The sequence below is a fragment of the Cariama cristata genome, unplaced genomic scaffold, assembly GCF_000690535.1.
Source record: "Cariama cristata isolate BGI_N322 unplaced genomic scaffold, ASM69053v1 scaffold4880, whole genome shotgun sequence".
Lineage (NCBI taxonomy): Eukaryota > Metazoa > Chordata > Aves > Cariamiformes > Cariamidae > Cariama > Cariama cristata.
The window spans coordinates 1-14,486 of NW_009592812.1; the positions used below are offsets into that span (position 1 = coordinate 1).

General features: G+C 37.6%; 1 protein-coding gene across 1 annotated transcript; it reads right to left on the reverse strand.

The window, feature by feature from the left end:
• Window positions 1-1,290: 1,290 nt before the first annotated feature.
• Window positions 1,291-5,568, reverse strand: LOC104158054 (leucyl-cystinyl aminopeptidase-like; the record flags this gene model as incomplete). The annotated part of the gene is made up of 2 exons (XM_009695648.1): window positions 1,291-1,429; window positions 4,728-5,568. Coding segments are annotated over 2 exons (980 nt in total), but the record flags the coding sequence as incomplete, so codon positions are not given.
• Window positions 5,569-14,486: the final 8,918 nt, after the last annotated feature.

Here is a 14,486-nt window from a genome sequence, read left to right on the forward strand (position 1 = left end):
GAGGGAGGGTGTTAACAGAGAGCGTCTGCTGCCTGCCCGTTTTAAGAGCTGGCCCAGCCTTAAACGGTGACAGATTTTCTTGGTGCTCAACATGGGGGCCAGCAATGGGAAATCATAGTCTACTTTTTGTATATGAAGAACTATGGAAGTTGTTGAAAGTTGCCTTAGCCACCTGTCCAACTCCTAGCAGAGGAAAGTGAGAGAGCACCCTTTCCTGTTTACATAAAACAAGAGAGTTGCCCAGCAGAGTTTGTTTCTTCCTTCAGTGAAGAAAAGAGCCGCAAATAAAGTGCTCTTAGGCCTGGACACAAACTAAAGTGCTGCAATCCTGCTAAAGTAACGGTTGAGAATCACCACAAACCCAGGAACTTAAACATTCATGCATTGTGAAAAAGCTATTTCACAATGTTGCAGTTATTAGCTTGATTTTCAAAAACAGAGTAGCTACATCAGCACCTGAGCTTCTGACAACCTTCTGAACCCAACCTGCACCATGTGCCTGTGTGTCCCACCAACACCAAGAGTGTAATTTTTCCCATTACTGATTAGATCACTGTAAATACTAATGAGTTTCTGTTGGGTAGTAAATTAGAGGACCTAATTCAGACACAGACTAGGTAACAAGTTAGTCTTGCTGGTCTGTCTAAATGAATTAGGCTTCTAGAAATGTTTCTGCAAAGACTCAATGGCATAAAGCATCACCATAAAATTCAGATATGCTTTTACAAGATTTTGCCTGGAAAGATCTAGCTGAAGGAATTTCAGATCCCTCATTCATATTCTGAGGTCGACTCTGTATTCACACTGTACTTCCCTCATCCAGGCTCAAAAGCACATCCTTCAACATGAGGCATACCTTTCACAGAGACTGTTGCTAGTTATACAAACTATTGATAAAGACACTCCAGTATTCTGCACATGCGCAGTATCAGCAAACACAGAAAACTCAAAAGCGAATCTTAAGGGCTGTTGAGACTGATGTAGCCAACAAAACTCCTGCAAAATAATGATTTATTTAAATTCAACCAGAATCTTTCCCATAGCCATTCAACTGTCTGTACAATAACACCCTACACTGTGCAGCGCATTGGACATTTGTTTTCTCTACGAAGTTACTTAATTCAAGTCTTTGAGGAAGAGACAGTTGTTTTATTATAAACTCATACAGTTTATAGCTTATCCACTCAAGTCAATCTCCTGGAGGTTAATGCAACAAAAACACAACGCAAAGCACTTAAACAGATTACCTAGGCAGCAGCTCTACCAAAATTCCTCTACAAAAGCAGGTACCTTTGGCATATTGGACAGAGTGGAAAGTTTCTCATCTCTTTTGATCTTGATTAAAAAAGTAGCTTTAAATGCTGGTTCATCAAAGCATGGAAAAGCAGACCTTGCTGCCACAGGTTCAAACTGAGTTGCTGCAAACCACCTAACGGGAAGAGTAGAGAAGAGCATATTAAGAATCATGAAAAGGATAAAAGCGACTTTAATTATGATACAACAGTCATTTTCCCCTCAAACCTTGTAACAGCTTGTTATGGGAGTGGTTTTCTGAATGGTAGATGACAGGGTTGGTCCAGTCAGAATAAATGTTTCATTAACAAAAGTTTTTTTTCAAAACCCAAAAAATATATCTATTTGAGGACTAAGCTGCTTGGCTGTTCTTTGCTTTCTTAACAGAGAAGAATATACCTGGAAGAACACAATTACAGAACAATCACCAAAATATAAGCCAGTGAGTTTCCAGTAAGAGGGAACAAAAAGGAGACTGAAAAATTAAATTAGTCAGCATGCCCACTGAATGAAAGTTTTGCAACCTCAGCAGCAGTTGGGACTACAAGGAAGCTTTTTCATCTCATTGTCATGCCTCCTCCTGCAGGTGTTCCCACAGTTCATCTAACTGTATGCCTGCTCCCTTTGCTGGCTAGTAGATGGATTTTCTATGCAAGTTCGTGTACTGTCTTGTCTCCAATCCAACACCCAGTCACATCACAAGAGAACTTCTCCGAAGTCTACTTTCCTTCTCCATTACTTTGGTATTAACTAGCTGCAGAAATGACGGCTTTTCTTAGAGGGTATTTCTGACTTGTATTCTGCTCCTGCAAGACAACCCTGGGAGCTCAACAAGAAGTTTGCAAAAGCAGCGCGAGAGCTTGAATTTTATACAGAAAATGCAACAACAGAGTTTGTCAAAGTAGCCTGCATTTGTAAAACCACTGACATCAAGCATGCAGAGCCACAGCCCCTGGAAAGAGAAGAGGCAGGCAGGGCAATGGAAATTATGGTACTAGCAAAGAGTTATCTGAAAAGGATAAACTGAAGTTAAAGCATGTGCTACATCCTGTTCCTGAACATAAGCAGGTAGCACTGGACTGAAGGAGGACAAAAACTCAAGAACTTACTGACAGATAGTCTTTTTCCTCTGTGAACACTTACACATTCTCTTTCTACTACAGTAAATACAAGGAGAAAACAAAGCTTCAGCTACCCCAGAATAGGAAAAACCATGGAAATTCAAAAGCAGGTGATCATTCAAGTGATTTTTGCCTTCTACACTTACAGTATTCTTACTCCCACTTACTTCTTGTTAATGCATGTCTTTAACGTTTGTGATAAGTTACTTAGCTCTATTTCATTTCATCTTGTGGTTAGGTTCTTCTGATGCAATCTACATCCTTTGTGATTCTTTAATTATCCAACACATTCCATAACAGAGAGACAACTTGTGGCATTTTTGCTATAATGACAGAATTCTGAAGCCTATCAGCTTCAGTTTCCCAAATGGCAACAGGCTCTCTCTAATGACCACGCATACACTATAATGTTTTAGTATATGCTCAGGAACAGCCCTTTCATAAGAGGCTTAACAACAGCACTTTACGTGGAGGATCTGAACAGCCACCTATGTCTGCACCTCAGTAAAACACACTCACCTTCATCAGAGATGCAGGCAAACTGAAACAGATCAGTAATCCTTTAACCTAAATTTATTTCTTAAAATTCTTGATCTTCTAAAGAAAGTCCTTTAAGACTACCCCAAATGAGGGCCAACAGGAACACATGGGAGTAAACAGCAGAGAGGTCTGTTGTTGGCCAATTCAACAACCCACTTAATGTTCCACAGTTTATCTGAATGCGCCAGGTTTTGAATATATTTGAAAACAATTGTTGCAGCTAACTTATTTTCTTGTACACTTCAGCACTGTGTCATAGACCAACTAGGAGCTACATAAAGGGAGTTTTAAAGGCAACCTGTGAGTAAACTTTAGAAAAAGAAACAAGTTTTAGTTTAAATGTCTGTTGTTATAGCTTAGAGAGGCCTGCTGAATCTCAAATAAAATATTCTGGGTTTTTGTTTAGAGAATAGACTAGAAATACATCTTTCTTATCTTATGCAGCTTTCTAAGAGTCTATGAAGTCATCTTTACACTAGGTATCTTGTTTTTGTTTTGTTTTTTAAAGATGAGCTATCATTGAGGGACTTAAATAATTCAAACCTTAGCAGTGTATAGTCATCATATCTCACCGCAGAGAGAAAAATTATGACCAAGTTTGCCACACTTCTGTATTACTCTTCAAAGAGTCTCGCTGAAAAAGTTTGTAACAACTCAATGAAAAGTGTTATTTTAAGTAACTGAAAGTGAATACAATGCCAATGCAATCTCTTCCCAGAGAATAATTTCAAGTCTCTATTGTCAATTTGTAAAATGTTGGCTTGCTGGTGCTAATTGTAAGTTCTGCTTTCCTCTTTCAGGAAATAAAATCTACTTATTAATATTCTGGGAATTTCCATACAAACTCTCCGTTGTTGCAAAGATTTGTAACACTGTTAACATCGATTTTTCTTGCTTTTCCCTTTACATCCCATTTAACTTTTTTTTTAAGCCTTAGATCTTAGCACTTCTTAGCACAAGCTGGTAAGTGTTTTATGTTTTTACTCTATTTAGTTGTTGTTTTGTGGGTCCTTCAAAACTCCTCTCCTGTCAGCTGGTCCTGGACTAACCCATACTGCTTTTTCTGTCCTTTGGTTTTTGCACCACTCCGTTTCTAGAAAACTTGCATGGACAATTACGTGCCAACAAAGGCATGAACACTTTTAAGTACATGACCAGTGTAAGGCCCATTTGAAGTGGGTGGTGGTGGGTGGCAATTTCATTAATCTTCTTGGTAAAAAGCACTGATTTACCCTTTTTAAATATGAGTGTGATGTTTCCCTTTTCTCTAGTCATCAGGGGCTTTGCCTGACTGCCATGACTTTTCAGCTCAGCAACTGCATCTGCCAGTTCCTTCAGGTCTGTGGGATGCATCTCATTGGGTCCCATCAACTTTTGTATGTTCAGTTTCCCCAGATGGTCTCAAATCTGATCTTCTCCTATGATGGTGGGACTTTGTTCCCACAGTCTCTGCGCTGAGACTCAGTGACTTGAAATATATGGGAACAACTTCCAAAGAGAGAAACTAAAAATTAAATAATCAAAAAGCCACACTATAGCTACCTACAACCACTATACTGCACTACATGTAACTGATGTAGAGGCTGCCCTGACTTAATGAACTCATCCATGAAAGACACTTTTCGGGTAGATTAATCAGGAGATTAAAGATCAATTTTGCTCAACAGGAATCAGTTGTATGCAACATCCAATAGAAAGGCAACCCTTGATATTTCTATTATCAAAGCACAATCCAGAAGTGACAGAAGAGAGAAGCTGCATTTGTCAGCATACCTTTGCTTAGAATTCTCATCCTTGTAAGAAATTCTGTAAAAGCCATAATAGGTATCTGATAAATTAGATGAATATTCTATGTTGACAGTATAATTCTGTCCTACAAGGAGAGCCTCAGGAGCCATGACTGCAATCTGGTCATGCAATGGATATTCCAGGAATTCAACTGGCTTTGCTTGATGCCCTCCTGCTGAAGTAATGGTTGCCTTGGTGATATTAAGTCCTGAACTGTGAAGTACAATCTTCCAAGTTACCTGGACAATGTTAACCAGTATCTTTACAGAGCCTGCAAATTTCAGGGTAGTTAGGTTCGGCTGCAAGACAAGATCATAATGCAGTGGTACAACATCAGGAGGAAGTCTAATTTTTGCCCATGGAAATAGTTTTCCGTTAGTTGCCAAAGGGTATATTAGCTCCATTGTATGATTTTTTTTGTGGCAGCCTTCTTTGGTAAAGGTACATTTGGGAAGAAGATAAATCGCCATTATTAATGAAACTGCAATCACAAGAACAACTGTGCAAACCACCATGGTCCTCGTAGAGGGCACTGAACATGATCCATTTGGATTTTGTCTATAATCAGACATGTTATTCCGGAGACCTGAGCTTCTGTTCATGAAAGACATCCCCAGTAATTTTGCTGATGACTCATAATCCTCTTCATCATCATCCATTTCGTGCTCTCCAAGGCCACGCATCAAGAGTCGGGAGCTCCTTGGTTCATATTCCACTTCATCAGGCTCCAGGGGATGTAAGCAAGGTTCTTTTGCCAAGTCAACCACATCAGGCTCTTCTTCAAACATACTGTTTTCAATCATATTCCTCGGTAACTGAATTCGATCTGAAAAAGAAAAGATCATCTGTTACATGATAAACAAAAGGCATGATTATAATATCTCAAAGATAGCTTACTGAATTACAGAATGGGAAACACTTTCACAGCACATACGATCAAGAGCTCTTCAATGTTCTCTCTCCAGTTTGTTTTCAGAAAACATTTCTGTGCTTTTCTGCCTACTGTAATATTTTGTTCAGTATCTTCAAGAGGATGCTTCCGTTGCGCATACTCAGTCACATGTCTTGCAAAATAACTGGGGATCAGCTACTCTGCATAGCACTCCCACTTCATTTATGTCAGTGTCCTGGCTACATTTCCTCTACCCCCATAAACTATATTCATATTCAACTAAATTAGTTAAGGTGGAATATTCTTTATGTTGCAGGATTCCAGAGGTTCTAGAGGCGTTTCTGAACATGTTAGTTACTGAGTTCTTTAATAGGGGAGAAAATCTGCCAGCGTGCTGGCAGCCACGCAAATAAAATATCCATTCAACATTTTTAAACTTCATTTTTCACACACAGCCTGAAAAAAGACTAAAAATATTTCTCACATGAAAATGGCAGTATAAAAATTATAGTTCCAATCGACATCTTCATTTAAGGTCTAGCTCATACAACCCTTGAAATAATGCAGGTAAGAAGTTAAATCAGTGCCAATCAGACTGTTTGTCTCCATAAAATTTATCCTTAATAGATACAGACCACTGAACATAAAAGAAGAATTGAAATTCATACCAAATTTTAAAAGCGTCAGATACTTTCACATTCTACATGCAGTTATACTTTAATCAAGCTTCTGTTCATGTCTATAACTGTTTATGTAAAAGGTTATCTTTCAGCTAACCTGCTCAGTGGAAAGCGGAAAAAATTAAAAACACTGTTGGAACGAAGTATAGACAAGGAATGGGACATGGACACCCAAAAATAGCTAACTTAGGAGCAAGGACCCTTTTTTCATACTGTATTCAATCCAAAGTATTATAAACAACATAGAGAGGATGTTGATTGGCTTTTGTTAGGACACCACAAAGTTGTCTAGAGAATAGAACAACTCAAATGAAAAAGCCATTTATAGGGAGATTTCTCTCCCCAAAAGCCAAAGAAATGCCATTACCAACTTTCTAGGGCCTTGAAATTACAGTTCATTTGAATTAGTCCCTTGTCACCGCTTCTAAGGGATTAAACAAAACTTTTGTCCAACTGCAAGGCTTCAGCAACAAAGCTAATCTCTTTCAGACATGAAGGTCTACTGCTAACTGGACAATAATCACATCAAGCCTCTATCCTCCACATTCTATGTTTTCAGAAGGAGAAAGATAAATTTATATTTGGTTATAAACATACCAAAAAGTAGGTTGACTTTTACTAATTTCTGACAAGAACGTACATTTTGCCAATCTGTTTACAGCCTAGAATATCAGTGTTCCTATACTACATTACTGATTTTATTTACATTGCTATGCTCCCATCTAATAATTGAGGATAATATTATACAGAAATAAATTACATTAATAATTTCAGGAATATAATTATATATAGCTTCTTGATAAGACTTAAAATGTTGAAACAGACTAATGGCAGATATTGGCAGGGTAAATATTCAGGGTTTGGTAGTAGCCTTTTTTTTCCCCCTTTTTTTTTTTTAAAGTCAGGTTTCTATATGGCTGAAATTCTCGAAGGTGAAAACAAAACATCTTAAAGAAAAGATGGCAAGGATCTTTTCAAACCAGATATACCAAAGTCCTCAACATTTACTCTAAAATGTATTAAGACTTCCTGTTTCAAGGCCACAAACTCAGAAAACTATAGTGTCAGTAGCCATAACACTGAAAGTGATGGAGCAAGAATTCTCATTCTAGCACACGTTCTACCATGCTTTTATCTTCATGTGATATCTCTGTATTGAACCTCTAATGATACTTGCTGGCCACTTGTTTCAGAGTTAGACTGACAGACTATTCAGATACCTTCAAAACAAATAATAGCTTCATAAATCAGCACCTTGCACCTCCAACAAAAAAATACCACAAAAGATCAACCTTGACCATTTCTCTGCAAAGGCCTTAAAATAAGAAAAAAGAAAATAAAAAAATCCTACCCCACAAAAGTCATTAAGAGGAAGGTGCACTAGTCAGTCTGAATAAGTGATATGGAGATGGATGGAAGCTGGGAGTTTGCTGGAATTTGGATCTACCTGCTCACCCTTTGTCCCATTGTAAACAAGCTGCTCCAATTACAAATAGGAACACATGGTCACAAGATACCTGAGGTTGGCAGTGACTTCTGGAGGTATCTACTCCAACCTTCAGGCAAAAGCAGCTTCTAAAAGTTTCTGTCCTTATGGCATTTCCCAGTGCGGTGCTCATGTTGAAGCTTTCAGGTTGTGGCTGCAGTTCAGTGGTTCAGCACTACGGTCTCTACATTGGAGCATGCGCACTCATACATCAGATTGGAGGCCTCACAGAGTCAAAAAAGGATAGAAAGCTAAGGTACAAGTGAAAATACATAGAAAAACTAGTGGAGATAAAAAAGTGGAAAGACAAAGTATTGTGCAACGGAAGCTCTTTTACAATTCCTCTACCCAAGAATAGTTTATCAAGAATTCACTAAACTACTTCCAGCAGAGATTCTTGATTACTCCCCCAGCCGGCTACTTTTAAATCTACTGGCTAGCTTCAATCAAATTTGAAAGCAGACTCAAGACCAAATTTCTTCAAGTCTCAACACAATCCCACTCCAAAACAATCAGCTGCTGGTAGAAGACATCCAAATCAATATCTGCTATATAGAAAAGGTAGGTATTAAGACTCACATCTTAACCACTCCAAAAGGTGGCAGCCAATCAGTACACAGCTCCAAGCCCAGCCATTGCATATGCTGCTGCATGGCCAGCAAAAGAGGTTGAAGACAGGGGAGGCACTGCAGAGGGAAGGAGAAAGATAAAGAGCGTAAATCTGGCAGAAAGTAGGCTTCATCAGCTCTGCTGCTCACAGAAGAGTTTGCTTTCTGAAGAGCTTATTCTCTAATAAGTTTGTTCTAAAGCAAACTACCTTAATAAAAACTTGCATGCAGACACTAGTAACTCTTTTAGTTAAAAAGAATTATACAAAAAAATCTCAAACTGAAACTAAGATAGAAAACCTAAAACAGAAGTTAGTTTCAAGGCAGTTCACAGTTTTAATACCTAAGAGACATTAATTTCTAGGAAAACAACAGTTAAAACCAATTTCTATGAAGTATTTGCAAAAATTTGAACCAAAGTCTTGATTGTTCTGTAGTGCTGGAAATCTGTAAGATCAAATCTTTACTGAAGGTGAAATGCATCACCAGACTGTTATTCTCCACTGCAAAGCACACAAAGTATCAAAAGGTTACTGGAGTTATTTATGCCAACATATGCATTCACAGAACCAAAGAAGCCAGGGTACTTTTTGGAGAGGAACCATGGTAAACATGTTTAAAGCTTTTATACTCAGTTAAATTCTAGACTGTGTGCTTCCTGCTGGTTCACTGGAATATATAACATAACAGTGTGAGACATCAGTCATGTGAATTGAACTCTTATGACCTTTCAGTTTTAACACGAGCTGCTACAATATGAGCTAAAAAGCTCATATAAAGGATGAAAAAAGGTATTCTTAAAGTGAAACAAGCCGTAAGGAATAACGAGCAGCCTGAGGAACACGATTGCAACCATCACATTTCACTGTCAGCTTTCACAGCAAGCATGGCCAAGAGGTAAAGATTCCCATTGCAAAACATACTAAAAGCACATTAATTCATATATCCAAGTAGATTAATTCAAATCTCAAGTAAGATGCAGGAAAAATAATTAGTATAACTATAAGACTAGGGAACTTTAACCTGTAAAGAAGCTGCATGTTGTCCCAGTGTTGGTGTGCCTGTCAAAGGGTTGCCAAGGGAAGGTGCAGGCCACCAACAGCTTTCCCTCCTAGCTCTTTTTGTGTGGGAGCAATTCTCGGATATTTTCATTTTTGGATTCGGGATTTTGGACTAGGGAACTTTAACCTGTAAAGAAGCTGCATGGTGCCAGTGAACTACCACTGCCATGCCAGGGGCTGCAGGTGCACTAGAGGCGTTTGTGGTCACACTAGTCCACAATTAAGGAAGTACTGATCCAAGCTGCTAAAATGCACTACAAAAATTAACTGTCATCAGGCACGGCAATTTAAATCTAAAGTTTTACTAAACATAAGCTTCAAGTGAGAGTGAACAAGGAGGTAAAAAAAAAAAGTCATGGAACTGAGTCTTGTTGCTGCCTAATTAGCACTAATAAAGTGATGCTAAAAGTTTAAAGCTTAAGCATTTAGCTGCAGCAGCTAAAAGCTTAAATGCACCCAAGTGATTTTACACAATTCTTCCACAACTTTTTAATCTGAAAATTGGAGATTTTCAACGTCTTCCTCAATATGTGATCTGTTACTACATCTACCGGAGAACAATGCGAATACTCACAGTTTAGAAGCAATCCTGAGAAGAGATGCAAGGTTAGATGCTGAATGTGATAGACTAATCCAGAAAGCCAATCCTCCTAATATTGCAAAGCTGAAGGGAGGCAACATTTTCTCAAAACTGATGGTTTCGAAAAAGTTTCTTTAGAGTTGCCTCATTCAAAGCAGATGTACAAAAACCTATTGCAACATAGCTCCTCATTACAACATTCAGGGGACCATAACAAGCCCAGTCTGTGTTTTCTGGAGAGGGCAGAACGCTTAGACATGAAATTCAAATGCAGCTTAAAACAGGACAAGCCATCAGTACAATATGTTTCCTGTATGTATTAGCATCCTTTGATAATGTGAACAGCATAGTCATATCTAGGTGGCTAAAAGTGGAATGACTTAAGGACACAAAAGTGAGTAATTAACAGACCAAGCTAAACAGAAGGAGGTCCCTTATCTTGCTCCTACAAGACATACATCTTTCAGCCCTACACCCTTTCACAAATTAGTCTTTTAACTTACAAAGCAACCTTACTACAATACTCAAGTTCAGTATAAAACATGATCATGCAAAGACAATCAGTGGCTGCAGTAAAATTTTCTCATATTCGCTCCAAGTGTTTATTTTGTCTGAAGAGCTCCATTCCTATTAACAGGGAGAAGTAAGCTTACCCCTGAAGCGTAAAAGCCTCAGGCAACACCATGTAATGAATCTCAATATATGCAACAATGAAGTATCTTACAATCTTTTGGGTTTGGAATACATTACAAGTATTCTATAGAATACAAAAAGGCATTATTCCTTTATTTTTCAGAGTCAGTATCTTTCTATAATCCTACTGATATCTCTTTACAATGTTAGAAGTACGTACTTTCCCTTGCAAAACAAAATCTGTAACCTCTTGGCTATCAGGATTCATGTCTGGGTATTCTCTCTCACAACTGAAATCTCAGTCAAAATTCTTGTATGAATCTAAGCCACTCATTTCTCAAGTTCATTCCTTTTTAAAATGTATGTGTTGTCCTGAAAAGTGGGATCTTCATCCATTACACAAGCCAATTCACACAAGGTTGAGGTATTTCTTTTATAAGGGGTTTGTGCAAAGCTGGGAGCCAGGTGATGTTCCACAAAGCTGGCCCAGCTCCACACAAAAACTACAGCATATTTATCCTGTGACATGATTAGCAAAAACCCCATCTAAATTTACACCTATTGGTTAGTAATTGCACCATCATTTGTTATTCGTTAGTTATATCTAAATCAGCCTTGCTTGCTATGTAAATTAGCACACATGCTCCTTACAGGTGTGTGTGGGGTAAGTCTTTTCAATCTCAAATTGAGTCAGTGGTCACAATCTCCCCCTGCCGCCTTTACCCCAAGTTACTGCTGATTTCTGCTGATTTTGCACTTCATGTGGGAACTTTCCAGCCTAATGATGTTCTGGCGTAGGATGTTCCTCTTTATCAGTCTTCAGTTGCACTTCAAGGATCTTAGTAATTAGCAAGCTTGCAGATTTACGAGCTCATATGATAGTTTAACTTTTGGCTTATCAGTTCCTCCCCATATTCTGCATTCCTTAGGTCAAGCTGCTCTTTTTGTCTAAGAAACTGGTTTCTCTCCTCTGCCCGTCCATCTGTTTCTTGTCTACATCATATGCAGAAAATACTCGAAGGCAATTGTTCTTTTTCAACTTTCCATATTCTGCTTAAAAGGCTAAAATTAAAAAACTGCATAATTTAAACTCAACAAATCCTATTGGTAGAGTCAGACAGACTGTTGCCACTTTCTGAGACTGAAGTTCAGCACATTATCATCTTCAAATAATTAGCAGGTATCACACAGTATTTTAACTGAAAGAAATGTTAAAAGAATTACGGTAACATTTGGCACTTTGTAGCAACCAAACCCCTACTAGAGAGATAAGCATAGGAAACTTTGTTACCCTGAAATAACCTAGAAGCCAAACAACTATTGGGTAGCATGTTGTCACAGACCAGCAGATGCAGCAAAACCCAAGGCCAAAGCAAGTGGCCCTGCATAAAGAGTGCCTACTAGCTGGAGTAGAAAACAATTCCCACAGAATGTAAACTACTTCAGTTGCATTTAAGTAATAGGATAGAGAATGTGGAGCTATTACTGCCCAAAAATAGATCTCTACTAATGTGTTGATGTGTTCTGTGCCTGGTCTTTCAGGAAAGAATACAAAAAAAAACCTACGAACAAAGTACTTGCTTTGCTACCTGACTTGTTACCAAGTAACTCGCTGATACTATGTCAAAGAACAATTCTGTCCAATGATTTCAGAATAGCTACAGGTGTTTATATTCAGGGTCATAATACTGTTTTACATACCTAACTTTCATGTCCAACTTTGAAAGCATTGGCCTTTTCTTAGCAGAAGCAGCTGCTGACTAGACAGCAAATTCCATAGCTAATCACATCAGTTCTGTTCCTACCAAAGACTGGTTGCAATTGTTAATACCATCTGATAATAAGGGAACTAGAGAGTTAATCTTAGAAACACAAGCCTGTTATGATGGTATGTAGTAGTGTGTAACTTTGTACCAGTGCATGACCACATCTGCCATAAAAGTGATAACAAGACCCTTAAATCAAGGACGTTGCGCTCATTATCAGGGACTGCACTTCAAGGCGGGAACTCTTAAATCATTACCAAAGACCTTCTTAGGAGAATGAAGAAGAGTGGAAGAAGTAAAAGACCACCAGATGTCTCTGAAGACCCCCAAAAGGACTAAAATGGACATACGGAAATGGGAGTTGCCTATGATAATGAGTTCTGGGAAAATTGTTAATATGTTAATCATCTCTTGGAAGTCTTATGAATGTGTATAAAAACTAAAAATATAAGCCTGTAACTAACACAAGCACGGTATGCACGCTAGGTGGAAGGATCCCCCATGCATCCAGTGCTGCTAATAAAGAATACTGAATCACTGCTAAATTTGATGTTTAATTTCTTGGAATCACATCCAACGGGGCAAAATGTATTGTCGTAAAAATAGTACGTCTGATTATAGTAGACGGAACTTGATCTTCTCTCCTTTATTTGGACTTTGGAACTACTGACAAAGGAAGGGAATGCAATAGTGAAGGCTAAAGCAGGTCACTGATACATAGCCATGCATACAAAAACTGTACAAATGTTACTGCTCTTTAAGTTATTTAATCCTTGTCAGTAACTAACATGTCACATGGAAGAGCCAATGAAGAAACGTTGTAAAAATAATGACACATGTGAACTCACTGCACTGTCTTATATCAAAAGCAGTATATTAATTTGTTCCCAGCAAAAGAAAAAGGCTGAAAATTGGATATGAGAAGAATGTTTGCATTAAACTTAAAATTCATATTTTGCTTAGTGAAATAAGTTTCTCATCACATCTGAAAAAAAAAAATAAATTGGAAGCACTCCACAATTTATAAAGAACCTATTATTGTCAAGACAAATATAAAAAAATTTTCTGTTACACTCGCAGTGTCTTTAAGATCTAATATGATCTCTGCAGTTGCCTACACAGACATGGCACTAGAAATTTTGTAATAGGTGTACTTGCTATAGAACCTGTTCTTTTAGGAAAAGGATGAACATGTTACTCACAGTACAGTACTGATCAGTATTTATAAGAAAGGAAGACAAAAACTTACCTACTTCAGGTTTATATAACAAAATTTCTCACACACATCTCATCTCATCAGTCCTTCCAAGTTAGAGACAAGAACATGAAATGTGAGAGCCAATAAAAAACAGATGAACTTGTGTTGTATAGTTTGAATGCAAGGAGAAGAACAAGCTACAGGAAAACAGTATAAGTAATACCCAGCAAGCTTTCAGAAATTTTATGGATTTGTTAAGATTAAACCAACAAATAACCAAATAGGTTTTTATTTTAAATTTAAAATAATTCTACATTTTAAATGTACAAACCGCTAAGTTTGTCATTAGAAAAAAATTACTCTTAATGCATGGCAGGAGAGAATGGCTGGAATTGATTGTAGAAACAAAAATGTAATATTTCATACTAAATAGACATCTAAAATGTGTATATGAGACACTGAAGATTTGGAAGATTATTATAATATTTGGAAGATTATTAGAATTATTATAATTTTTGAAGATTATTAAAGGATTACACTTTTTCTCCTGAACTATCTGTCTCCAAATCTGCATCTTCAGCCTCAAATAAAAGGAGGCTAGAGAGAGAGAAATGTTCTCTTAATACTCAAAATCTCTTTGAATTGTCCTGACTAAAATTTCAGAATTGTTACTATGGAAAACCAACATAGTATATGGTTTTCAATCAGCCTTTTCAAAGCTTTTTTGTTAATTCAATTTAGCGCAGACCCATCTTCCACATTTACTTAATCAAAGCCATAAATCTATTAGTTTATGCTGGGTTACTTAGTGAAAATATAATTTTAACAGAATTCTAAAAA